The sequence below is a fragment of the Zootoca vivipara genome, chromosome 6, assembly GCF_963506605.1.
Source record: "Zootoca vivipara chromosome 6, rZooViv1.1, whole genome shotgun sequence".
In the NCBI taxonomy this organism is placed as follows: domain Eukaryota; kingdom Metazoa; phylum Chordata; class Lepidosauria; order Squamata; family Lacertidae; genus Zootoca; species Zootoca vivipara.
In genome coordinates, this window is record NC_083281.1 from 17,052,448 (window position 1) to 17,079,488 (window position 27,041).

The 27,041-nt window shown below is 56.0% G+C and overlaps 2 protein-coding genes across 2 annotated transcripts; one reads left to right on the forward strand and one right to left on the reverse strand.

Annotated features, from left to right (window-relative positions):
* Nucleotides 1–1,364: 1,364 nt before the first annotated feature.
* MAP3K10 (mitogen-activated protein kinase kinase kinase 10) lies at nucleotides 1,365–12,504 on the forward strand. Its single transcript, XM_035117460.2, has 10 exons — nucleotides 1,365–2,070; nucleotides 3,361–3,541; nucleotides 4,058–4,206; nucleotides 5,462–5,637; nucleotides 7,830–8,070; nucleotides 8,823–8,945; nucleotides 9,950–10,088; nucleotides 10,467–10,579; nucleotides 10,752–11,297; nucleotides 11,822–12,504. Exons 1-10 carry the CDS (start codon nucleotides 1,365–1,367, stop codon nucleotides 12,187–12,189), a joined length of 2,742 nt encoding a protein of 913 aa, XP_034973351.2. The 3' UTR covers nucleotides 12,190–12,504.
* A 5,134-nt stretch (nucleotides 12,505–17,638) lies between these two features.
* TTC9B (tetratricopeptide repeat domain 9B) lies at nucleotides 17,639–26,243 on the reverse strand. Its single transcript, XM_035117461.2, has 3 exons — nucleotides 25,859–26,243; nucleotides 19,332–19,514; nucleotides 17,639–18,368 (listed from the first exon to the last, which is right to left on the reverse strand). Exons 1-3 carry the CDS (start codon nucleotides 26,241–26,243, stop codon nucleotides 18,286–18,288), a joined length of 651 nt encoding a protein of 216 aa, XP_034973352.2. The 3' UTR covers nucleotides 17,639–18,285.
* Nucleotides 26,244–27,041: the final 798 nt, after the last annotated feature.

A 27,041-nucleotide genomic window follows, 5' to 3' on the forward strand; every position in this document is an offset into this window, starting at 1 on the left:
ACCAGCCTGGCACCAGCTGACAGCTCCGGCGGCTGCCCAGGGGATGGAGGGACACCATTAGAATAAGCCAGAGAGCCCGGTCCACGGGAAAGGGGGGGGGGACAAGAAGAGGAGGGGGAGGGGCAGCAGCGTTGACAAGGGGGTGCTGCTCGAGAGAGATCGGCAGGGAACCCCGCACCCTCCGCTCCGTTGTGCAGGATGCGCCTGCAGGGGGCGAGGTAATCGCAAGGTTGTGCCGGGGGCGGGGCGCGCAGCCAAGCAGGGACCCCCCCCCCATTTCTCCGCCAGGCCATCTGCAGCGGCGCGCGGGCGATGGGGGCGCCGCCGAGGCGGGGAGGGGGCTGCCGGCCCCTGCGCTGAGCGTCGCCCGGAGGGATCCGCAGGGCTGCCGGCTGCATCCCCGCCCGCCGCCCGGGCAGGTGCATGGAGCAGGGGCGCCCAGGAAGCCGCCCGGCCGCCGGGGGGCGCCAGGCGCAGGAGAGCCATCCAGGTGAGTCCGTCCCCCACGCACGCACCCACCTAACCGCGGTCAAGGGCAGAGCGAGCGGGGAGGCGGCGCGAGCCCGATCCTGACCCCCCCCCTTGCCGGCCGACCCTGCAGGGGGGCTGGAGCAAGACAACGCAGACCCCCAGCCCCAAACCACCACACCCGCCCCGCAGGCAGCTTACATAAGGTTTCGCAAAGCTCATCTCTGGCGTGCCAGCTGGTTGCCCTGGTCTTTGTGGGTTGGGAAGGAGTGGGCGGGCCGAGCGGGCACACCTGCGGCAGCAAAGGGGGGCTGTGGGGGAGGCGCGCGTCTGCCACCTCCTCCAGGTGAGGATTCCAGCTCAGGATGCGCTCCAGCCCTCTGAGCATGGCATGGGGCCCTTGCGGGCAAATGGCCCCGATTTCTTCCTCCATCTCTCTGTCATCACAGGGTGGTGTTTCGGAGGGTGGGGGGAGGATAATAGCCTCTTTCTTCTCTGCCAGGGGACGGTGGCTGTCACTCGAGGAGGAGGAGGAGGCTCTTCAGCTGAGCCGCTGAGAAGGGGGGCACCCAGCCTGGCATGATTGTTTTGCCTTAAAGACACAGGCTTCCCTCTCCGGCATGCTAAAGAAGAACCCTTTCTTCCCCCTGCAGCGCTTCTCCCCTCCCTCGGCCCACATTTGGCTCCTTGAGAGTTGCGGAGGCTTCCTGGGAAGAGCGCTGGTGGTGGTGGGCCAGCAGCCAGGACTACGGGTGATGGTGGTGAGGATGGACCCCCCAGAGCCCAGAGCTCTGGACGGTGGAGGATTTGGCAAGCGGACCTCAGCTGCAGCTGGCCCCTGAGACATGCAAGGCCGTGACCAGGGGAGCAGGGCCCCCACGTTGGACACCAGCCTGATGGAGCAGGCCTGCAAGGAGGGGGCGGGCAGCGGGGACCTCTGGGCCGCCTGCCCGCCTGCCCCCTGCCCCTTCTGGACCGCCATCTTTGACTACGAGGCCTCGGCGGAGGAGGAGCTGACCTTGCGCAGGGGGGACTTGGTGGAGGTCCTCTCCAAGGACTCCACCGTCTCTGGGGACGAGGGCTGGTGGGCCGGGAAAGTCCAGGAGAAGGTGGGGGTCTTCCCCAGCAACTACGTGGCCAGTGACACCAAGTACGGCCGCCTGCAGGACTCGCTGGTCTGCCCGCCTCCGCTGGAGATCTCCTTCGAGGAGCTGGAGCTGGAGGAGATTGTGGGCGTGGGGGGCTTCGGGAAGGTCTACAAGGGGCTGTGGCGGGGGGAGGAGGTGGCTGTGAAAGCCATCCGCCAGGACCCCGAGGAGGACCTGGCAGTGACGGCGGAGAACGTGCGCCAGGAGGCCCGCCTCTTCGCCATGCTAAGGCACCCCAACATCATCGCCCTGAGGGCTGTCTGCCTCAGCCCCCCCAATCTGTGCCTGGTGATGGAGTATGCCCGGGGAGGGGCTCTCAACCGTGCCCTGGTGGGCAGGAAGGTGCCCCCCCACGTGCTGGTCAACTGGGCCGTCCAGATCGCCAGGGGTATGAACTACCTGCACAACGAGGCCGTCGTCCCCATCATCCACCGGGACCTCAAGTCCATCAACGGTAAGCGGGCGGCTCCTTCGCTGTCACTGGGAGATGTTGCTTCAGCGGCAAAGGGGCTCACAGGGGGAGGCCCTGCCTAGTCCTGCATGCTCAGCCAGGCCCTGATCCTGGCAACGGGCTTCCCTCCTCCTCTTGTGTAGCCTCACCTGCTTACCAGTGACCCTGAATGATAGAGTCATGGGCTGGTAGAGCTGAGAGGGTCTCAGGATCACCTAGTTTAGCCCCCTGCAATGGAGGAATCACAGCTATGGAATCCCATCCAAGCTCTGCTAAAAATAAACCCTCCAAGGAAGGAGAGCCCACCACTTTCGAGGTAGTTCGTAGCTCTCCCTAATGTTCAATTGGAATCTCCTTTTCTGTATCTTGAATCCACTGGTTCAGGTCCTCCTCTCCGGAGCAGGAGAAGCTGCTCCCTGAGTCTGTGTAGATTTGGGGAAGGGTCCCGAGGGTCATCTAATCCAACCCCCTGCAATGCAGGAAGCGCAGCTAAAGTCACCATCTCCTCTGGGGCCCTGGGGGTAACGAGAAGGGGCTCGAGAAGGATAGCTGGTTTGGCGACTGGGTTTGGGGGTGTCTGGGCTGGACGGTTCCTCTGGGTCACTGGTGGTGCGGAGGCCTGTCCTCCTCTTCCAAGGAGACCCCTAACTTCCAGGCCTGAGCAGAGCTGAACCCTAATACCAGAGATCTGGCAGGGGAAGAGCACAAAAGCTGAGGGTGAACCTTGCAATGCCGACCCCGAATACTGTCATGTCCCTTGGCAGGATGTGGGTCCTGGTCTTGAGGTGGCTGGAAGAGGCTCTGCCAATTGCCATCCCACCCTCTGTGAGTCCCCAGTCCCAGCAGAACTGGAGGTGCATAGGGAGGGTGTGATGGCAGACCTTTCTCCTGTAGGTGCCACCTTGGAGCGGGACCTCCTACCACCCCGTCCCCCCCCCCCACAACTGATCCACTGGCTCCCTGGCCAGATATTGGCCAAGGAGAGCAGCGGAAGGGGCTTGTTCAAAGGTGGGCAGCTGCAGTGAGGACACCTCCATCCTTGGCCACCATCCTCCTGGGCGGTGTTGGTAGCAGGCCTGCTCAGGAAGGAGGGGAGAGAACTTCCTCCCTCTCCCCAAATGCCAACAACCATGCAAATGGAGCCACAAAGCCCACCGCATGCTCAAAACAATACCTGCCAAACCAACCGATGGAGCCGGCAAGCGGTGGGGGTGGCGCTCACCTCTCCCCTTCCGCCATCGGCCTCTGCTCGATGACACCTGCCCATTTCCTTCTTCCCGGTTCCTTCCTCAGTCCTAATCCTGGAGCACATCGAGAACGATGACTTGGGCGGCCGGACCCTCAAGATCACAGACTTTGGCCTGGCACGTGAGTGGCACAAGACCACCAAGATGAGCGCCGCCGGCACTTACGCCTGGATGGCCCCCGAAGTCATCAAGCTCTCCCTCTTCTCCAAGAGCAGCGACGTGTGGAGGTAATTGAGGGCCGCAGTGGAGGGGGCAGGGAGGAAAGAAGGAAGGAAAGAAAGAAGGAAGGAGGAGCTAGCTCCGTTGCCCAGAGAGCAGCCATCTTTCTTCTCTCCAGACACCGAGAGCCAAACAGAAATGGAAATGGACCGGCTCTCCTTGTCACACAGGAAGCTTCACCTGCTGAACTTCAGCCTGCTGCACAGCTGATGAAGGGCACAGGAGCACCCCCTGGGAAAAACAGAACCCCCACCCACCACCACTCAGGGGCTTAGAGGGTGCAGACAGAGAGATCAGCCGCTTGTGAGGGTGGGCCCTTTTTGACCCAGAACCACAGAATCGTGGAGTTGGAAGGGATACCCAAGGGCCATGTAGTCCAACCCCCGGAATCACAGATGCCATGCTTGTTTTTGTAACAGTTCTGGGGCAGGGGTATGGCGCGCCTTCCCTCTGTGGCTGCTTGTGGGTTTGGGGCCTCCCACGGACTCACTCCTTGCCTCTCTCTTCCCGTCTCCCCTTCCCAGCTTTGGGGTGCTGCTGTGGGAACTGCTGACTGGCGAGGTCCCGTACCGGGAGATCGACGCCCTGGCGGTGGCCTACGGGGTGGCCATGAACAAGCTGACCCTGCCCATCCCCTCCACCTGCCCCGAGCCCTTTGCCCGCCTGCTGGATGGTGAGTGGGGGCTGCTGCTGCTGCTGGGGCTCCGAGGGCGCCCTCTCCATCCTTGCTCAGTGCTTCGAGGGTGCGGGGGGCACGTCAGGGTGGCAGGGGTCTTCTGGCAGAGGTGTGTGGTCTCTCCCACAGCTATAGGGCTGGGGAAGAGCGGAGGGGCGACTTCAGCCTTATGCCCCCCACCAGTTGCAACCCAAGGCTCGGAAAGAGGTCAAAACTGGCTCAAGACCCCTTGTTGTATTATCAAATAAAAATGCCCACCCCCTTGTATGACACTCTTCTCCCCTTGCTTCCTCTGCCAGCCCCTCACCCCAAAGATTCCCCAAATATCTGAACTAACCTGAGACATTTTGCTGGCGGTGGGCAAAGGACAAGATGACACCCCCAGCCCCATTCCACTTGTGTCCCCTGGGGGGCTCTCCCTCGCTCTGGGGGCCCAGCCAAGAGCTTCCTCAGTCTCCCCCCAGGCTCGGGGGAGAGGTGCTCTGGGGAGGCCACCTGGGAGAACCCGGTCCAAAGGGAGAAGCAAGCTGCACATGCTCAGAAGCACTCTCTTCCTGATTTCAGGGCATGCTGCCCAGGTCTCAGTGCTGAGCCTGGCCCTGCCATGGCTTGCCCTGCACTGTGGCAACTTAGTTGGCATAAAATTTGGGGTGAAAATGAATGATGGAAGACCCAAGGAGGCAGTGAGGGCCACCAGCTCAGATGGCTTTAACAGACTATGATGGTTATTATTATTATTATTATTATTATTACTACTACTACTACTACTACTACTACTACAGTATACGCCACCCATCTGACTGGGTTGCCCCAGCCACTCTGGGTGGCTCCCAACAAAATATTAAAACCCCAATAGAACAGATTAATGGAGGAGAAGACTATGCCCTGTCTCCACCTTCAGAGGCAGGAAGTGCTTCTGAATCCCAGTTGCTGGAAACCACAGGAAGGGAGAGTGTTGCTCTTGCGCTCGGACCTTGCTTGCTGGTTTCCCACAAGAGGTATCTGCCCGGTCACTGTGAGAACAGGATGCTGAGCGAGCCATCATCCGGATGCTGCAGGCTCCTCTTCTGTTCTTGTGGAACCTCCATTCTCAGGGGCAGTCTATCCAGATTCCTGGGGACATTTGGCCTCTGCGGGAACAGGAAGCTGGGCTGGTTGCGCCCCTGGCTGGATCCGCCAGGCTCTGCTTAATGCTTAATGCTGGGTTTGTTTGGGGCAATCTCTCCTCCGGCCTTCTCTCCCCACCCCACAGAGTGCTGGAGCCCAGACCCCCATGCCCGGCCGGACTTTGGCTCCATCCTACAGCAGCTGGTGGCCATCGAGCAGTCTGCCATGTTCCAGATGCCCCTCGAGTCCTTCCACTCCCTGCAACAGGACTGGAAGGTGGAGATTGCTGACATGTTCTACGACCTGCGCGCCAAGGAGAAAGTGAGTCGGCGTCTCGGGGCTCTGCATCTCTCGGGGCTGAGCCCCACTTGCCTTTCCTCTCTGCTTTAGAGCTCCGGGTCCGAGTTCCTTTTATTTACTCCTTTTCTGCCCCAGAGCTTTCTCTGTGGAAATCCAGGGCAGATCTACACTTGTGGTTTTTAACGCTAAGGAAGGGTTTTGATAACGTACCGTAGATGAACACCTGTCATCCTACTTTAAGGCATTCTTAAAATGTGGCGCTGCAGAGCAACCGGCAGTAGGAAGGCGGAATTTTGATGAAAGGAACCAAGGTAAAAAAACGCTTTCCTTTCCAAGTATGCCCTGTGACACTTTTGGAACAACAGATCTAATACCGTTCTTATAACGTTAAACAGATCGGTGTAGATCCAGCCCCGCTCTGTACTGCTGAATCGGAGCCAACGTCAGTAGGCAGGAAACCCCAGTTGCTGTTTGGTGTGCTTCTGTTTTAAAGAGCGAAGGAAAGGATGCTCAGACATGGAGCTATAAAATGCCTGGGAAGAGCAGGACAGCAGCTAAGTGGGGACAAGCCCTTAGAGTTTGCACTGAGAGCAAGAGCCGTGGTGTGTTGGATGAAATTTGCATCTGTGCATATGAATTGATAAATGGGGGTCGAGAGTGTGAGACAGCAGCCTTGCCCCCTGGCCAAGAAAAGCACAGTCCTGCTAAGTATCTCCCCTCCTTTTTATTTCTGGGCCTTGGCGGGAGATCTGGTTGCTTAGTTTAAACTATGGAACTCCCACTGGCAGCAGTGATGGCCACCAACCTAGATGGGCTTAGAAGAGGACAGATTCATGCTTCCGAATGCCACTTGCTGGAAACTGGAAGAAGGGAGAGGACTGTTGTGCTTAGATCCTGCTTGTGGGTTTTGCTTTGGGGCAGCTGGCTGGCCAATGTGAGAACAGGATGCTAGCCTGATCCAACAGCCTCTTCTTGTTTTCCATGGAACCTCCAGATCCAGAAGCAGTCTATCCTAATTCCTAGCTTTTTAGAGGCATTTGGCCACTGTGAAAACAGGAGGCTGGACTAGATTTTTTGGGGGGGGGACAGGGGGCAGGTGGATATGGAGGACTCCCTGGTCCTGAATGGGGTAACTGTGGCTCTGAAGGACCAGGGGTGCAGCCTGGGAGTCATTTTGGACTCACAGCTGTCCATAGAGGTGCAGGTCAATTCTGTGTCCAGCGCAGCTGTCTACCAGCGCTATCTGGTACGCCGGCTGAGACCCTACCTACCCGTGGACTGTCTTGCCCGAGTGGTGCATGCCGTGGTTATCTCCTGCTTGGACTACTGCAATGCGTTCTATGTGGGGCTACTTTGAAGGTGACTCGGAAACTACAACTAATCCAGAATGCGGCAGCTAGACTGGTAACTGGGAGTGGCTGCCGAGACCACATAACACCGGTTCTGAAAGACCTACATTGGCTCCCAGTACGTTTCTGGGCACAATTAAAAATGTTGGTGCTGGCCTTTAAAGCCCTAAATGGCCTCAGCCCAGTATACCTGAAGGAGCGTCTCCACCCCATTGTTCAGCCAGGACACTGAGGTCCAGCTCCGAAGGCCTTCTGGCGGTTTCCTCCCTGCAAGAAGCGAAGTTACAGGGAACCAGGCAGAGGGCCTTCTTGGTAGTGGCGCCCACCCTGTGGAATGCCCTCCCACCAGATGTCAAAGAAATAAACAACTATCTGACTTCAGGCACCTGAGGGCAGCCCTGTTTAGGGAAGCTTTTAATATTTGATGAATTATTGTATTTTTATATTTTGCTGGAAGCCGCCCAGAGTGGCTGGGGAAACCCAGCCAGCTGGGCGGGGTATAAATAATTTTTTTTTGTTGTTGTTGGGCCATTGGCCTGATCCAGCAGTCAGGCTGTTCTTATGGAGCCTCCAGGTACTGAGGCAGTCTGTCTAGAGATTCTTGGGTTCTTTGGGGCATTTGACCATTGTGAGAACAGGAGGCTGGACCCTTTGGCAGCTGACCCAACCTGCTCTGCTCACGTTCTTAGGCTGCCAGTCAACACTGGCAGACGCGTGCTTACTTTGCACATGCTCAGAGGGACGCCTCAGGGCTCAGCCTGCCTTGCACTCGTGAGCAGGTCCTGAAGCTGAGCCGTGGCAGGTGGGTGGCCAGTCAGTCGAGTGGCGCTGGGATCCCATCGCCTGCTGTCTCCTTTGCCCCAGGAGCTGTGTAGCCGGGAGGAGGAGCTCCTTCGGGCGGCTGAGGAGCAGAAGACTCAGGAGGCCGAGCTGCGCAGGCGAGAGCAGGAGCTGGCCGAGCGGGAGATCGACATCGTGGAGCGGGAGCTGAACCTCATCATGATGCAGATGGGCCAGGAGAAGCCCCGCGTCAAGAAGAGGAAGGGCCACTTTCGATGCGCCCGCCTCAAGCTGCGAGACGGGAACCACATCAGCCTCCCTTCAGGTACGGGCCGGCAGCAGAGCGCTGGCTTGGCAGGCCAAAAAGCCTGGAGGGTGGAGGGGAGGAAGGCCAGTCCAAAAGGGTTGCTTGCAGCACCACAACTTTGGAACTCCCTGCCGATTGACATCAGGCAGTCTCCTTCGCTGGACTCATTTCAGCGCCTGCTGGATTCATTTTTGTTTACACAAGCCCAGACAGGTGTTTTAAGAAGTTGAATCGAGTTCTAATCTGCATTTTGTCTATTGCTATTTTCATTTCCAAAAGTTTTAAGTTAGTGGGTGGTGGTTTTTGTTTTGTTTTGTTTTGGTAAAGTGTCTATTTATTTCATTTTAAAATGTACTACCTGCACTTCCAGGAAACAATTAAAGTCGATTTTCTTTTGACAAGCTGGGTGAAAGATTCTCTGCCTTAGACGTTCCTTTTATATTATTTTTAAACCTGTCTTTTCCATCCAGTCGCCGAAGCCATTTTTAGCTGTTTTTAATAGCATGTTTGTAAAATCGCCTTGGGACTACTGTAAACGGCGATTCATAAATTCAGTCACAAAAGAGCTCTGGCTGGCAAAAGGCAAGTCTGGAGAGTCTCCAAAGCTCTCTTAATCCTTGCCCATCCCATCCCTTGGTCTCCTAGAATCGCAGGTTTGTAGAATTAAGGACACCTGGTGAGAAGCAGGAGGGCCATGATCCAGCCTTGAGGGTGGGTGGAGGGGCAGGCCAGGGACTGACGCCTTCTCTGTCTCCTTCCTCCCCATCTAGGCTTTGAGCACAAGATCACGGTCCAGGCCTCTCCCACCCTCGACCGGCGGAAAGGCCTGGGGGCCAACGGGGCCAGTCCCCCCGCAAGCCCCATCAGCATTCCACGGCTGCGGGCCATCCGCCGTAAGTGTTTCCGCACAGAACTGTAAAACTATAGAGTTGGAAGGGGCCACCAAGGGCCATCTAGTCCAACCCCCTGCAATGCAGGAATCCCAACTAGATCATCCATGACAGGTGCCCCCCCCCCAGCCTCTGCTTAGAAACTGCCAAGGAAAGAGAATCTGCCACCTTCCAGCTCTTACTGTCAGAAAGTTCTTCCTGGTGTTTAGTTGGAATCTCCTTTCTTGTAACTTGAAGCCATGGGTTCGAGTCCTACCCCCCAGAGCAGGAGAAAACAAGCTTGCCCCACCTTCCATGGGACAGCCCTTGAGATATTTGAAGGTGGCCATCATATCTCCTTCTAGTCCCCTCTTTGCCTGGCTAAGCTTCTTGGGTGGCCATCGCCCCCCCCCCCAAGGTTGGTTGGAGGCTGGTGTTTTTCGGAGGCCTAGCGAGGCATGTACGCCGCCCCCGCCAGTCTTGCAAAGGATGCATCTCTTGGCTTGCAGGCTGAGGTTTCTGCTGTTCCCCCTTCCTGGATATTCTGAGCACCCAAGATCCCACTGGGCAAAAGGGGAATTCGGTGGCTCAGTTTCATTTTTCTATTTTCTAAGATGTTTTGTGGCCTTGTGGCTGCAGATACCTATTTTTATGAATCACACCCCACCCTGCCAAGGCCAACTCACACCATAAAATCGTGGAAAACGTCACCCTAATGTAGTGCCATCAAAACAACCGCAGGACTCGCTGTGCTCTTGGCCCCAGCAAAAAGCCCAAATTCAAGCGTTCGAGAGCCACCGGGTAGTTTCCCCCCAGTGTCCTCCAGGCTGCCCAGACAGGCCAGATCTGGCGGGGTTTCTCATGGAAGAGCAATAGTGAGGTACGAAGGGCCACACTCTAAAATTGGCCACGTCAAACCTGGGACGGGACGGGGGGGGCGCGGACGGATGCAGTTGAAACCAGAGGAAGGCGTGCCTGATCTCTCCCCCCCCTTCCTGCTCTCTCCCTCCTCCTCTCTGGTGTTGCAGTGACCCCCCTGGATGGGACCGGGACGTGGGGGCGCAGCAGCTTGGTGAAGAAGGAGGAACTAGTGGGGAGCAAGAAGAAAGGCAGGACGTGGGGGCCCAGCTCCACCCTCCATAAGGAGAGGCTGGGAGGGGAGGACAGGTAAGCAAAGCGAGGGGGGGCATGTTGGCTGTGGGAGGGGAAGGGTTAAGGGGGAGGGGGTTCCAGCCCCCCTCATAGGATGAGTGAAAGAGGGCCTTGCGAGGGAGGAGGAAATCGCAGGGTGGTAGCTTTGGAAGGGACCCCCCACGGTCATCTAGCCCAACCCTCCGCAAGGCAGGAATCGCAGCTAAAGAATCGCAGAATTGTTGAGTCCCGCAGGTTCAGCTATCGCAGCCCCTGCGAAGGAGGTGGCTTCCGGTGTTGGAAGTGGGGTGGGGGCCAACAAGGCAGCTGCAGACCTGAAGCGGCTGGAGGGTGGGGCAGAGAGCAGGGAGTTCACCCTTCCTCTCCATCCTCATCTCACCTGCCGACTCGCAGGTTGAAGTCCCTGGCAGAGGGGAGCAAGCAGTGGTCATCCAGCGCCCCCAACCTGGGCAAGTCCCCCAAGCACGCCCCCCTGGCGGTGGGCTTTGCCAGCCTCACAGAGATGGGTAAGTGTGTCGTCCTTCCCTCTGAGGAAGAAGCAGAGGGGATGGGGGCTGCCCTTTGCGGGGGCCAGTCGGGTGGGGATGTGGGAAGCAGCAGGAGGGCAAAATTGGGGAAGGGGCTTTGGTGTCTACCCCCTCCTCTGACCTGACCTGACCTGCCTTTCTCCCTATGCAGAGGAGTTTGCAGAGCAGGAAGTGGGCAGCAGCAGCCCCTGCTCCCCCTACCTGCCCCTCTCGCCGCCCCCAGGGGCCGAAGGCGCCACCAGCCTGTCACTGGAGGGTCCCAAGCGGGGGGCGCCCCCCTGCCACCGCCGCAGTGAACTGATCCTGCTGGGCTGTGCCTCCATCTTGGCCTCCATCGCTCTTGGGGGCGACCTGGCCGAGCTGGCGGGGGATGGGGCGGCCGGGGGCGGTCTGTCGGGCCCCCCCAGCTCCACCACGCTCCTGTCCCTCTCCTCGCTCTCCGACTGCAACTCCACCAAGTCCCTGATACCCTCGGACAGCGACGAAGCCCCTGCCTGCGGGCCCCCCGAGAGCCCCCCACCCAGGGCCCCCCGCCACAACCCCCTTGTGGATGTCACGGTGGAGAGCTTCAAGAAGGACCCCCGCCAGTCGCTCACCCCCACCCACGTCAGCGCCACGAGGGCCGTCAGCCGTGGGCACCGCCGGACGCCCTCAGACGGGGCCATCCGTCAGGGGCCACCGGGGCCCGACTGCCGGGGTGAGTGTTGGGGTGGCCGGCTTGATCGGAATGGGGAGGGGGGCTTCTCTCCTGGGCCCTGGAGCAGGAGAACCGCCAAGGGTTGTGCTGAGCACCTGTCAGTCTTCCTGGGGGAGTGAATGGGCGCAGGCCAGGAGAAGAGCTGAGGTGGGAGGGGCTCCCAAAATGGTCCAGAGCCCTAGGCATGGCTAGGCTGGGGGTGGGAAGAGCCTGTTTCGCCTCCTTCTGCAAAATTAGTGTTTTGGTTTTTTTGGGAGACCTGCATGAAGTTATCATAGAATTACAGACTTGGGAGGGAATGCAGGAATCACAGCAAACACATCCGACCTCGTTTAAAAACCTCAGGGCAGGTGCAGTATGGTCAAAGGTTGGCCACTTAAGGTGGGAAAGGATAAATATCTGCAGCAAATGTTTCCCCAACATTTTGTATATTTTGGGGTGGTGGTGGCAGGACCCCACAGAATGCAGGACAGATCCAGCACCCTCTCCTGCCCGCCCTGCTGATTCTCCTTTCCCCTCCGCAGGCTCACAAGAAGCGCCGCCCTTCCCTCGCCTGCCGGAGCCCCCCTCACTCGTCCCAGCCCACCGCAAGGCCACAGAGCACCTCGCCCCCAACACCACCCTGTCGCCGGTGGAGCGCCCCCGGACCCTGGCCTTTGCCCCCCGGCCGCGCCCAGCTCCAGGGCGCCACCGCATCGACCCCTGGAAGCTCGTCTCCTTTGTCCGGACGCAGGGGGGGCCCTCCTCTTCCTTGCCGGGTGAGCCCACCAAGGGAGCCCGGCAGACCCTTCTTGACATGGACATGGAGGGGCAGAACCGGGACAGCACCGTCCCCCTATGTGGGGGTCAGGCCTCCTGCTGCGGCGGACTGGAGGGAGACATCTCCCACTGATGTGGCACCCCTCTCCGGACCGGACCCACCCCACACCGGCCGGAAGCTCCAGGGGCAAGGCTGCGTCTCTCTGGGTCCCGGAGACGGGTGGACCATGTGGGGCATTGTATTTATTGATGCTGGGGAATCCCAGGCACTTAAGTGATGAGCCCAAAGGACAGCTCCTTTCCAAACAATGCAACAGCCCAGCCAGTTGGGGGCGCTGGGCTGATGTTCTGCCCCACAGATGTGTGTCTGTGTGCGTGAGAGAGAGAGAGCATGAGAGAGCAGGTGGATCTCCCGAGTCGTATCCGATCCAAGCACCTCTTGTGATTCCACTCGTTACGTTGCTTTTCTTTTTTTAAGAAAAAGCTGTGTGTCAGAGAAGTAAGATGTTTGCCTGTCTTTTCTTTGCCGCTCGGCAGAATTCCGCCAGGATCCTGCATCCTTCAGGAGGGGCCTTAAGGGTGCAGGCCCATTCCCATTGTCCTGGTTTGTTTGCGTCCCTTACATCTCCATCCTGCCTTTCCTCAGAATATCATAGAGGGCCATCTAGTCCAACCCCCTGCAATGAAGGAATCGCAATGAAAGAATCCTTGGAGGGCAGCCATCCAACATCCGCTTAGAAACCTCCAGTGAAGGGAGAGAGCCTGCCACCTTCTTCCAATGGAGTCCTTTCCACTGTTCCTGATGTTCAGTCGGAATCTCCTCTCTTTTAACTTGAAGCCACGGGTTCGAGTCCTACCCTCCAGAGCAGGAGACAGCCCTTGAGATATTTGAAGATGGCGATAGTATCTCCTCTTCTCCAGGCTAAATGGACCCAACTCTTTCAGCTGCTCCTCATAAGGCTTGGTCTCCAGACCCTTGGTCATCTTGGTCATTGAAACAGGAGCTCAGGGTGGCAAACATACATAGCTTTCTCCCCTAAACATACACACACACACACACACACACACACACACACACACACATTTTAACCTCCTGGCAACCCTGTTAAATAGGTTAGGCATCCAGGGAGCTGCACAGAGACTGGAATTTGAGTTTTCTTAGCCCAGGCCTCCAACCGCTCAACCACACTGCCCCGTACTCTGTTAGAGCTGATAGGGGTTATACAAACACACACCAGGGACATCTCCTCCTCCGCTCTCTGCCCTTGACACAGACACAGCACAGGATGCTGTTTTAAAGCCACGAGGGAAGGATTTCTTTGCTGTTGTGAAAAAACAGGAAGTCCCCCCCCACCCAGTCACTTCCGCCTCAGATACCTCTGTGGCTCCCCCACCCCACCCTGTTTCTAATTGCCCTTGGGCCTGGGTTCGAGGGCAAGAAAGGGCTTCATCTGATCCAGGGCCTGTTTTCGAGAGGCAGCACAAAGGAATGCCATAAGATGAAACTTTGGCTTTTTGTTAAGAGGAAAAGGTGAATGAGAGGAGACAGGATAGAAAGTTGTAAAATGGCTTGGAGACAGTGGATGGAGAAAGGTTTTCCTCTCACGTGGAACTCGTGGGCATCCAATGAATGCTGGAAGATTCAGGATGGATAAAAGGAAGCACTTCTTTATGCAGCACATAGTTAAACTGTGGAACTCCCTCCCACAGGAGGCAGGGGTGGTCGCTAGCTTGGGTGGGTTTCAGAGAAGATTGCAGAAATTCATGGAGGAGGAGAGGGCTCTCAATAGCTACTCGCCACAATGGCTTCACTCTGCCACCACAGTGATGCTTCCGAACAATACCAGTTGCTGGAAACTTACAGGGAGGGGAGAGCAATTCTTGCACTTGGCTCCTGCTTCCGGACTTCCCACTGTGAGAAGAGGATGCTGGACTCGAGGGGCCATTGGGCCTGATCCAGCAACAGGGGTTCTTTTCTTAAAATCTTTATTTGCTGGCATTTACGGCCATTCTTTCAACCAGAGAAGCTGTAGACCTTGAGACATCTCCTTTTAGAAATTAAGCTTGGGGCTGCGGGGCGAGACCGACCTCTCTGCTGCCCGCCCACCTTTGATTGGCTAACAGGTGATAACATCAAGGAGAGCCAGGGCTCCGGGGTTCTGTTCCCAGGGCTCCATCCACCCACCCCCACCCCCATTCCTTCATCCCAAACGGCAGTCTCGGCAGGTTGTGGACTGAGCATCTCTCTCGCCCTTCTTCCTTAGCGATGCCAGTCACCATAGCAACAGCGGTTACCAAAGGCAGGCGGCTGCAGCAGCAATTCTGCGGGTGGAGGCAGAGGTGAGCAGGTACCTTGGCTGCAGGACTATCCTCATAGAGATGGACGGCGGCATTAAACTCTCCCGTAGTGCAAGGCCCAAGTCTCTCCTCCAGTTCTTTCTCATGCATCACACACACACACACACACACACACACACACACACACACACACATCACCTCAGTACTGGGCTTAACCTGGGGTCGACAGCTCCTGCCTGGCCCCATAAGCACCACAAACAAGGCCTAGGACAGTGGGCTTAAAAAGGATCCCCAAAAGCACCGCAGCTACTCCTGGTTAGGGCAGCAGGTGAGGGATAAATGGGTCTCACGGTAACACGGGTTATGCAGTCTTGAGAATCCATCCATAGCGAGGCAGCATTGCAAATGGGTGTTTCTGTCTCTCTTTAGCAATCTCTCCGCCTGTGTCGGAGGTCAGGCTGGAACTCCCTGGGGTGGCTGGGAGCTGTTTCATCCCTTCTGACCCAGCCCGCTTAAGGGTCTCTCCTGCCCACCCACCCGAACTCCCCATCTCCGGAAAATCCCACAAGCAAATGGGCAGAACTCTACAACGCTGAAACACACACACACACACACACACACACACACACACACACACACACTCCAGTTCTTGCAACGCTGTCCCTCAGTCTCTGCCAGTCCGAGAATCCTAGAATTGTAGCGTTGGCAGGGACCCCCCAAGGGTCATCTAATCCAACCCCCTGCAATGCAGGAATCTTTCCTGGGCTAGAACTGGCCCCTTCCTCTTCCCTATCTGCCTTTTGCTTGCTTTTTGGGAGTGGGTAGTAGGATGGGCTGCAGGCCCTCCCCTTGGGGTGGATGTGGCGATTTCTAACTCTAGTGCTGATTGAATTTCACGGGTATCCATTCCTGAGGAACTGCGGTGGCTAAGACCCTCCGCGGTGAGCAAGGAAACGTCTGGTTCACTCCTTACTCAGCAGCCAGGCAGCCACCAAGTGGCCCTAGGAAGCCCCCCCCCCTCCACCCCCAGGAAAAGAACAGCGCAGCCTCCCTCACAGGGGTCCACAAAAGGGCTTTGCTTGGGGGGAAAGCCCCAAATACACCTGCTTACTGTCACTTATGTTCTTACCTGGGACAGCACCACAGTCGGGGGGGGGGCTGAAGTAGCAGCAGTTGTCCAGAGGGGGGCTGGAGGGGGGGTGCAGGAGGCAAGTGCATCTCAACTGGCCCAGGGGAGTTCTTGGGTGGCCCCACCCTGTGTCCCTGCCATTCTGCAGTCTGTACTTTAGGGACGTTGGAAAGCTGACTTCCAAGAGTCAGGCCCTGGCGTCCACCTGGACCAGTGTTGCCTACACTGGCTGGCAGCGGTGCCCCTCTGCGGGGCTTCAGGCAGGGAGTCTCTCTACCTGGCCCCACCTGCAGATGCCAGCAGGGATTGAACCTGGGACCTCGGCTGATGCCCCACCACTGAACAACAGTGACCCTCCCTCTCATCTTTCTCTCCCCCCCCCCCATGACCTCCCAAGGTTGGTGTGAGTCGCACTCCAGATACCAGCCCTCCCTGCAAAAATCCCTCACTCAGGAAAAGAGGACTTCAAGGGTGTTAAAAGTTTTGCTCTGCCAAGTTAGCTCCCCCCCAAGAACAGTGGTCAGAGGCTGCCATGGGCCAGGGTCATGGGCTCAGCAATAAGCCCCACAAGCCACACTTTGCAGGATGTTAGGGAGACTCTGCCCCCAAGCCCAGCTTGTCAAATATGTCACTCATCTGAAGGGAGGTGGGTCACTGAGAGGACAGCAGTGCTCTGTTCCTACTGCTCAGGCCTCTGGACATCTTCACTGGGTGTCCAAATGTGACCATGCCAAAGAGGAGCCCCACCCCCACTCCCCGAATGCCACCAGTATCAAGCATGGGGGTGATTTCTGTTGGAAGTGTTGGGATGGAACTCAGATTGTGTTGAAGGCGGTCCGCAGAGAAAGAGGGAGGGAGGCAGGGAGGACCATCCAAACTTCCTAGACCAGACATCCCCAAACTTCGGCCCTCCAGATGTTTTGGACTACAATTCCCATCTTCCCCAACCACTGATCCTGTTAGCTAGGGATCATGGGAGTTGTAGGCCAAAACATCTGGAGGGCCGCAGTTTGGGGATGCCTGTCCTAGACTGTCCTGCAGCCTGTGCTGACCTTCCCAGAGGTGCAAGATGGAGACTCTCGGGGTTTCTTCCTGCCTTTGCTCCTCCCTGTGGAAGAGGAGACATCTCTGTGCATCTCTTCTGATGAGGACAAAGAAGGGCAGGCAGGTGAGTCTTTTGTATTCCCCCCCCCTTAGTGAGACAGAACTCAGATCTTCCCGGTCAAGCATTTTCTTTCCTTTAATAAACTTAGCTTTCTTATTTTCTTAAACTCAGTGTGGTTCTAACCAGGGGTAAAGTGGGGTCTTCCGACCAGGCAAGGCTCAAGTCAGCCTCCAAGCTGTGCATTAACTCTACACACACCTTCTGGGAGAAGACAGGCAGACCAGGAGACCATCCTGTTCCTAGACTCTCTCTCTCTCCTTTGATCTTCTGAGCTGACCCTCTGGAGTGCAATCGAACCCCCCCCCCTGGGTTGCAGCTCCCCTCTTGGGAACATTCTGAGCCCTGGTCCAACTGGCTCAGTATTTTCAACATGGCCTGGATGAGGGATTGAACCTGGGTCCTTCTGCATCCAAGGCAGGTGATCTCTCACTGAGCTATGGCCCTTCCTTCCTTCCCTCCCTCCTTTCTTCCTTTGGACATCTTGGATCGCATCCTTTGAAAACAAGGGAGCAATCGCTGCTCCTTTGGACTCTGGTTGAGCTGCTTGGCTTGGAACCAGAAAAGCCTCTTCTACTCAAAATTATCTTTCCTAGAATAAAGGCCTTTGCTATTTTACAAAGGCAATCCCTCTCTCCTAACCAGCTTCGCAAGCTGGGTGCTTGCTTTGCATATCAGGTCCCAAGAACCTCATGGATTTCTTGTTTGAGGAAAGGGGGTGGGTGGGGGAGCCTGCTGTCCTCTCCCCCTGTCCTTGCTCCCTGCTGGGGAAGGACAATGGCCAGATCCAGCAGGGCTCCCCTTCGGCCCTTAGCCCCACAACATTTCATAGAATCATAGAACTGTAGAGTCGGAAGGGGCCCTAAGGACCATCCAGCCCAACCCCCTCCAATGCAGGAATACACAGCTGACCCGTATGGGTATTGAACCTGCAACCTTGGCATTATCAGCACCATGCTCTAACCAACGGAGCTACTGAAGCAAAGTGCTAGGGGCTGCCTCTTCACACCTGTGGGGTGGGTGGGAGCTCAGAGGGGAAGCCAACCTTTTTGGAGGCGAACAGGGTGCCATGAGGGTGCTCAGGGAGGGAGGAGAGATGAAAGAAGAGGGGGAGGGAATATGTCCCAGGCAGGGAAAGGACACCCTGACCCCAGATTGATAACAGGGCACTTGTTCTCAGCCCCCACCATCTTCTGCTTAGTTTTTTTTCGGGGGGGGGCATCTGTTCTAAAGGCTGACATCAACTCTCCCCAATGGCACCCTGATCTGCTCCTTCTGGGGTGCCCCTCTCTGCTCCCAGTGCCCCTCATCCAATCCGACAGAGGCACATCTTGCAAATTCTCTCGGTTTTTTGTTTTGGTTTAGATTTAGGTTTCTTTTTTATAGAAAAAGGCAAAGCACAAAGAAGCAGCCCCCAACAGTGTTTTGGCAAAATGCTACATTGTCAGGTCCCGATCTGTCCTTCGAGGGCAGCATAGCTCTGAGCTGTGGGGCTCTCTGGCTGCCGCGGCACCTGCCAGGGGCTCGCTCGGCACCTGGTGGCATCTTCCTGGGCCCTGGAGTGCAGCGGGTGGTGGGTTCTGGGCACAGCTGGCACCACGTGCAGAAGCCTCTGTCTGTCGCCGATGGGGAGGGGGCAGCTACGCAATCATCTCCTTGTCCCGCTGGCTGCAGCGACTGATCTTAATTTCTGTCAGCTGGATGTAGCGTAAGACATTGGTGTCTGCAAGGAAAGGGAGAAGCAGAGCCTGTGAGGAGGAGGAGGAGGAGGAGGAGGAGCCACCGCAGCTCTCCCTTTCCTGGCCGCATCCTGGAAACCCAAGATAAGTCCTCATGCCCAGCCAGGCCCCATTCAGGGAGGGGCCCTTCCCAGCCAGCCCTCCTAGTCATGGTCCTTTTAAGCCGGAGGTGCTGCCAGGGGTTGATCCCAGAGACCTTTGTACCCCAAAGGTGTGCTGTGCTACCGAGCTGCGATTTGAGGCCTTGCCACCTTCCCTTCCAACAGCCAAGCAGATCCCCTGCCTCTCCCTCCCAGCATGGCACAAGCAAGGCACCCACCTCCCTATGAAGAAAGCTTGCAGTGTTTGGGGCTTTTTAGCTCAGAGGAAAGGCAGGTGAGAGACGACATGATTGGAGTTTATAAAAATTAGGCATGGGCCTTGAGAAAGCCAACAGAGAAATGCTAGAAGCCGTGGGGAAGCTGGATGTTGGAAGAGTCTGGGCAGGTAAAAGAAAGCCCTCCCTCATGCAGCAAAGAGCGAAACTATGGAACTCCCTTCCACAGGAGGCAGAGGTGGCTCTAAAAGAAGATTAGACTAATTCATGGAGGAGGGGAGGGCTTTGGGTGGCTACTAGCCAGGAGGCCTGTGCTCTGCCCTACACAGTCAGAGGCAGCAATGCTTCTGAATGCCAGGAGCTGGAAACCACAGGAGAGGAAAGTTGCTCTTGTGTTCAAATCCTGCTTGCGGGTTTCCCTTTTGGGCATCTGATCGGCTACTGTGAGAGCAGGATGCTGGCCTAGAATGGCCTGATCCAGCAGCCTTTTCTTATGTTCTTAAAGTGGAAGAGCTGCCAGGTGCTCTGCCTCTGAGCTGTGCTCCATTCCAGCCCTTGCCAACTGCCCCTTCCATTGCCACCCCCTTGCCCCACCTCTCCCTTCTGCCATGGGCCAAGCAAAGGCACCCACCTGCGGGCTCCAGGCTCTTGGCCTCTTTCAAATAGAGCAGGGCGTTGTCATAGTCGCCCAAGTGGTAGAAGGCGATGCCCGCCCGGTACATGGCTTTGAAGTTCCTTTTCTCCTTGGCAAGCACCTTCAGGCAATAGTCCCGCACCCTCTCATAGTTCACAAGCTCTGACTGCAACAGGCAGGCTGGAGAGACAGAGACAGAGAGAGAGAGAGAGAGAGAGAGAGAGGGAGGGAGGGGAGAGAGAGAAATTGGGGTGTGAATAGATGTTAGGAGAGGGCCTTCTGGCGGTTCCCTCCCTGCGAGAAGTGGGGTACAGGGAACCAGGCAGAGAGCATTTTCGGTAGTGGCGCCCGCCCTGTGGAACGCCTTCCCACCAGATGTCAAGGAAATACTGTAAACAACTACCGTATCTGACTTCAGAAGACATCTGAAGGCAGCCCTGTTTAGGGAAGTTTTTAATGTTTGATGGTTTATTGTGCTTTTAATTCTGTTGTGAGCCGCCCAGGGTGGCTGGGGAAACCCTGCCAGATGGACAGGGTATGAAAAATAAATAAATAAATAATAATAATAATTATTATTATTATTATTATTATTATTAATTATGAGATTATCCTTCCTTCCTCATGTTTGTGAGTTCAGCAGAGTGTCATCCATTTGCATCTTAAAAGGGAAGCTTAGATAGGCCAGTTTTAGCCTTTTAGTTAAAGTGACGCAGGATGCTTTAAGGCAGACTGGATTCTCCTGGTATTCCCCCCCCCTTTAAAATAACAATCACACAAACACTTGCAAAAAAGGTAAAAAATACCGTGTTTCCCCTTTTTTAAGACACCGTCTTATAACTTTTTTCCTCAAAAAAACCACAGGGTGGCTTATTTTCGGTGGGTGTCTTAAGAAAGATGCAAAGTGATACACAAAATAAGGAAAATATTTGGTGTGTGCAAGCAGTTTTGCATTTATTTCTATTCTGCTGCTGAGTCTAGTCTTCTTACAACACAAGGAGGCGGCTTGCCGGGTTGTCGCCCAGCAGCGTGCGCGGAGCGCCCCGAGCCTCTGGGAGCCGGAGGAGGAGGCTTGCTGGATCGTCGTTTTCCTTGTGTTTCCTTGATTTCCTAATCCCTTCTTATCCCTGCCCTGTCCCACCCTAACCCTTCCCCACCCCCACTCCCACCCCCTCATCCTCCTAGTGCCGTACCTTCACTGCGTGTTCCCTGCTGGGGGGTGCGGCTTGGGGGGTAATTTTTTCGGTTGCATAGGCTTCGTCGAGCGGCTTTTTAGCTGCTTGAAGGGGGAGCAGTCAAGAACGCTCCGTTTGCTTGCGCTGGGAGCGGGAACGCTTTAGTGGCTGGGCTAATTTTAAGCTTTTGCCGTGTTTTCCGTGCTCTAGGCTAGCGCTCTGAGCGGGAGCGCTCTAACCGCCGCCAGCTACCGGTATTTGGGCGGCAGGGTGCCGTTTTCGCGCGCCTCAGGCCACGTGTCCAGTTTTAGGGCTGGCTTGTGGCGCCTTTGGAGGGGTGCTGTTGCGTGCGGAGGCTTCCACTCCCTCCCCCTCCTTTGTTGAGTCCATTGACAAGCGGCTTGAACCCGCTTGTCAGCGGTTCGCCAGGCTTTTCCTTGTCTGCGCTTTGACAGCCGCCAGTCAGCTGGGCTCGGGGAGGCTTTTGTGACAGCTGCAGATTGCGCCTTTTTTGCCGAGGGAAGCGCGGAGCGGCTCCTGGCTCGGTGGCAGCGCTTCCTGTTTGGTAGCGTCTCTCAGTCCTCCGCCTTGCGGAAAGCCGCCTCCTCCTCTTCCCCGCCCCAGTTGTCTCCTTTCCTCGCTCCCCGCCTTTTCTCTCTCTCACACACACAGAGGGAGAGACACCGTTCCGTGCGCACGGCCGCTCAGCCATTCTTTCGCGAGCGTGTCACAAACACCGCTCTCCTCCTCCCCCCACCCATCCTTTCTTGCGTGCGTGTGCATGCCTCCTCTGTGCTTCAGGTCAACAGCTCGGCGAGCGCGAGCGCCGAAAGAGGGCCGAGCGCGCGGTGCTTGTGCCTCCTCCTGCTTCTCCCCCCCCCCGTCCGTGTGTGAGGGAGAAATTAGCAGTTGAGGGCGAGGACGGATAGAGAGCTGCACGGCGCTTCAGCAGCAGCAACAGCAGCAACCAGTTCCAGGTGCCGAGCCGCGGCAGAAAGAGGAGGCGGCGCGCGGAGCGCCCTGAGTCTCCGGGACCCAGCGGTGCTCTATAGCCCTTTGAATCCTCCTCCTCCTGCTGTTGTGGCTTGGGGCGCTCCGTGCTGTGTTGCTGGGCACTTTGTCGGTCCCGCTGCTGGGGCGCTCGGCGGTCTCATTCTAAGCGGCGCTGCTGCAGCAGCAGCAGTAGCCAGTTCCGGGCACCAACCCAGCAGCCCTCCTTTTCCTGCCGCGGCCGGCATGCTGGGTTCCGCTGGCTCGGGGTATGGCTTATTTTCGGGGTATGGCTTAATTCCACAAAAGTGTAAAAATCCTGCTACGTCTTATAAAATGACTACGTCTTAAAATAGGGGAAACACGGTAGCATTAGCTCTCTCATAATACTTGCTGAAGAGTAACAGATGCAACAGCTTTGTTCAGGCAGGCTGAACATAATAATTTGATTACAAAGACATACAGTGGTACCTCGGTTTACGTACTTAATCCGTTCCGGAAGTCCGTTCATAAAGCGAAACTGTTCTTAAACTAAGGTGCACTTTCTCTAATGAGGCCTCCCACTGCCAGTGCCCTTCCACCATTCAGATTCCGTTCTTAGACGGAGGTAAAGTTCTCAAACCCAGACACTATTTCTGGTTTCGCGGAGTTTGTAAACCGAATTGTTCTTAAACCGGACTGTTCTTAAACCGAGGTAGCACTGTACTTAAGTCTAGCTTAGACTGCAGTCTGAGCAGGAGCTGAAACGTAGCAGATGTTCTCACATTGCTGGCAGAGTAGGAAAAAAGATAGAAAGAGAGCACACCAAGGCAGGTAGGAGCATAAACAGCTATGCCCCTTGCCCCTCTGTCAGGGCACAGTGGGGGGTATCTCTCGCAGAATTCTCTCTTGCAAGTTTACAGGAAATCTCGGTGAGCTTCACCTGCTATCTTGTGCCTGTCTAGCAAATATGAATTCTTGGCTTGACTAGACTTTAAATATCCCACATGAGAATTGGTTAATGAGGGAGCCAGGGAGACTATTGGCCCCCCTCAGGATGCTCCACGCTTTCTCCAGGTGGCTCCTTCTGAATCCTTGCCCACCCTGATCCTGCAAACCTGCATGCTGCTCCACCTGGCCTTTGTGCGATAGCCCTACGTAGCCATTCATGCAGCCACTGCCGACAATATTGATTTTTTAAATTTATAAACCACACTTTCACGGGAAAAGGCCTAGTGCAGGTCAGGACAGAATGCCAGGATGCAGCCCCCACACAGCTGGCCTTTTAACAAGCTTCACTGTTGTCACCAGGGAGAGGCGTGCACAGCGGGTGACATCCTCCTGCCCCACCTGGGATGTTCCTCCTGCCCACCTTGATTGGGTCTCTTGAGTTGAACAAGGCAGGTGCTGAAGGAAATAGGGTCAGGAACCCCGGGAAGGGATACTCTCTCCCCCCCTCCCCACCGCTCAACAGTGCTTAAAAAAGTGTTTTAGGATTGCCATTGCAATGGTGGAGCTTTGATGTTTACAATGTTCCTGGCAGATCTGTCCGGTGGGGCTTGATCTGCCCCTCCTCCTTTTCTCACCTGCCATCCAAATCATTCTCTTCCTGTTTTTCACAAGGCAAAACACAGACAGGTTTATTTAAGGTTTTTCCCCTCCCTTCTGCTTGACTCTGGCCGTGGCTGCTCTGCTTTGCACCCTCTGCCACCCTGCAGGAGGGCAGGACGCCCACATAACACAGCACAAAGGGCCGGATCCAGCCTCCCTCCTGAGAATCTCAATATTCTTCCTCAAAAGCAAACACGCAGTGACACCTCAGCTGCTGGAAAAGAGGAAGGACAGGATTTCCGGATGCTGGGGTGGTGGTAGCAAACCAGGATCGTTTATAGCTCTTCATGCTCCTCAGAGGAGCAGGATCAATTTTACCAAGTAAGCGAATGTGTGCCCCTTTCCCTGCTAATATTTCCCCAGTGGCATTTGGTGCTTGACATTTTGTGTGATTCATAAAAGTCGCCAAACCAAAAGAAGCAGTCAGCTGACACCAGCAAGAGCTAGCGTCGCTGTGGTGCAACAGCTAGATTGCTGGCTCATGGCCGGAGAGTTCTGGGTTCCAATCTCTTCACTCAGCCATTAAGCTCTCCAGGCCAGTCGCTAAATTTATGCAAAATTCATCTCGCAGTGTTGCTGTAAGGGCAGAATGGGGGTGGGAAATGTTGGGTCTTCCCTGATTTTATTTTATTTTGAAGAAATGATGTCTTGTCCCTACCCCCATATATGGTGAAGCTGTTGGGAAATGGTCATAGCAACTGTTGAGGAAATGGCTCGGTTATATTGCACAAGAGGCAATGTAAATATTAAAGCGTATCAAACACAAAGGCTGTGTCTTGTGATACATGCGAGAAATTCCCTTTGCTAAGACATAGAAGCCAAGCTGGATACCAAGAAGAACTAATTAGGAATTAGCTAATTAGAGAACTAATGAGTATGTTACACCCGGTCTCTAAAACAGGAAGAGAAGGAAAGAGGGAACTGAACCATACAATCCAATATATTAAGTATTGGGTTTCCCTGACTTAGGGGTCGGCTGTTGGCTGCCATAGGCAGTATTATTATCCCTTCTTATCCTTTGCGAGATGCACATATAAATAAGTAAGGATTTGTATAGTATTAAAACTTCATAGGATTGTAGCAAATGACAAGAGATGTGAATATTTGAGATTATAACTGAGAAGCACTTACACCCCTTCCCTTTCTTCGTGTTGTTGTTGTTATTGTTGTTGTTGTCAATTTAAATTGATATACCACCCTTCATCAAAAGATTTCAGGACTGTTCACAGAATAAATGGTATTTTCCTGATTTGTATGACTATTTGACTTAAAAAGGGGAGTGGGGAGTGGCAGAGCCTTGTACACTGACAAGCTCCTTGGAGGAAAGGTGGATATCTTATTAATAATAATAATAATAATAATAATAATAATAATACCCCACCCATCTGGCTGGGTTTCCCTAGACACTCTGGGCGGCTTCCAACAAAATATTAAAAATACAATAAATCATCAAATGTAATACTTCTGAATTTCATGGGGAATCAATGCATTTCAGTCCTGTGGACTAGCATTCAAAAAAATTATGTCAAAATTGTAAATGTTGGTGAATGAGATTTGCATGGTTTTGTTTCATCCCCAGCAGGAAGTACCCAAAGAAAGAGGAAGGAGAAGGTGAGGGAGGGGCAAGGAGGGTCGAAGGTCAGGGAGGGGGTCACTGCTAGAGGAAAGACCACTGTCAATATACAAAAGTCTTAAACACATACGCCTGATGGATTCCCAAGGGAATCTTCAACCTTTGCAACAGGTGAGAGAAGTGGGACCTCGAGGGTTTTCCCCTGAAACCTGATGTGCCCAAGTTGGCCTCCCCCTTGGTCTTGGCTGCGATGTTCCTCCTCTCTGCTTGGAAGAGGAGGACCTTGGGAGATGGACCAGTGGGTGCGTGGGGAGAACATCCCTTGGGCTTTGTGAGATTTTGGATAAATATTTTGTTAAGGGAGGGGTGGCCATCTGACCAGCAACATCACTGACCACCTCACCATCCCTGGCTCTTGGGTCCTCTAACCATTTTCTCAGACCGCAGATGGACATCCTGGCCATAAAGCAGCATTTTCTGCCTCACCCCCCTGCGCCCCCATTCCTCCTGGCACAACTTCCCAGGGGCTGAGCCTCTGACTTTGGCCCTTTGGGCTGGAGGCTTCGCTGCTTGGTGTCATGCTGGCAACCTGAACAGTCCCCTGGGAACCGCGTACCTACAATGTCAAGCCTTTCCCTGTGAGAGCTCAGGGTTCAGATCTCCACAGACCACCCCCTAAAATGCTGCAAATTCTCTGGCCCAAAGGGGACCCCCCCCTAAATGAGGGACATCCATGCCCATTTCCCAGAGGGGATGCTTTTGACTAGGAAGGGAGCAGAGGCTGGGTCTTGGCCCCAATTAGGGGTACCAACTCGAATAAAATATTGTGGGGGCCCAGGTAAGCCCCGCCCTGCATAATCAATCACATGATGTGGTGCACACACGCTATTTGAATGGCAATGTCCATCAACTTAGACGGGGCAGCCTCCTCAAATATTTTGGCCCCTAGGAGTTGGCTCCTCTGACCCCAGCAGGAAAGCAGGATTGGAAAGGGCTCCCCCTGCCGGCTGAGAGGGAGCCAGAGACACGTCTGAAGCGGGACAGCTTCGTCACGACACTGGGGCTCTCCTTCCTGCCTGGAGCTGGAGAACCTTCCAAACTGGGGTTTCCCGTTGCCAGGCTAGGGCCCCCCACCTTCTTCCTCTGGGCCTGGGGCACAGCTCCCCCCCCAAAAAAGAGAGAATCCGTCCCAGCCTTACCCGTCAGGCTGTTGTAGCACTCGATCTCGGTGCCCTCGACCAGCGCCCGCTGCTCCTCGGAGAGGCGCTGCTGCCAGCCGGCCCTCCGCAGCGGGCTGCTGCCCTCCTCTGCCTCGGCCTCGAGCCCCTTGAGCTGCAGCAGCGCCCGGTGGTACTTCCCGATGGCCTCGCGGAACTTCTTCTGCTTGTAGCAGCGCCCGCCCTCGGCCTTGAACTCCACCGCCTGCCGGATCTTGGCCTCCAGGTCCGGCTCGGCCTCGGCGGCGCCGGCGCCGGCGGCGGCCCCGCGCAGGTGGGCCCGGCCGCCCCCGACGGCCGCCCCGCCGCCACTGCTGCCGCCGCCGGCCTGCGGGCAGCTCCTCTTGTAGGGGCTGCGCTCCTCCATGGCCCCCCTCACAGGCCCATGCCGGGGGGCGGCAGCAGCAGCTCGGGCGCTTGTCTCCGCTGCACCAGCTGGAAGAGCGCGCTGTGCATCGACGGCGCCCCGGAGCGGAGCTTCAGCACCAGGGACAGCGCGCTAGCAGTGCATTGTGGGAAACTCCCTCCGCATCAGCACCGCCGACCGGGCTGACCTCGGATGTCTCGGCGCCGAGCGAGGCGGCGGCGGCAGGCAGGCGTCCTTCCGCTTGCAGGGGCTGAGGGGGGGGGGACAGCACAGATGAAGGGAGGGGCCACAGGCAAGCCCCACCTCCTAGGGATTATCGCGGGGGTGGGGTTGTGCGGGGAGCGCCGTTTCCTGGCGGAGGGTTTCTGATGAAGCGCTGGAAGCTGCCTTATGCAAAGAGCCAGAATATCAGTCTCGTAACGGGACCCCCAGGAGTCATCTAGTCCAACCCCTGCTGTAACGCAGGAGGCTGAAGATTCCCTGACAGCCTCAGCAGCCAGACCATGGCTCCCTCTTTCTCAGTACTGGCAGGCAGCAATGGCTGCCCAGGGATCCAAGGCAGGGAGCGAGTGCCAGCCCTTCCTGGAGAGGCTGCCGGGAACTGGAGCCATCTGCAGGCAAACAGGTGGGGTAGCTCAGTTGGGAGACTCTTAATCTCAGGGCCATGGGTTCAAGTCTCACACTGGGCAAAATATTCCTTCGTTGCAAGGGGTTGAACTAGATGACCCTCGTGGTTCCTCCCAGCTCTATCATTCTATATTGGCAGAACACCACTTGCAACAGCTTGCAGTCACCCTT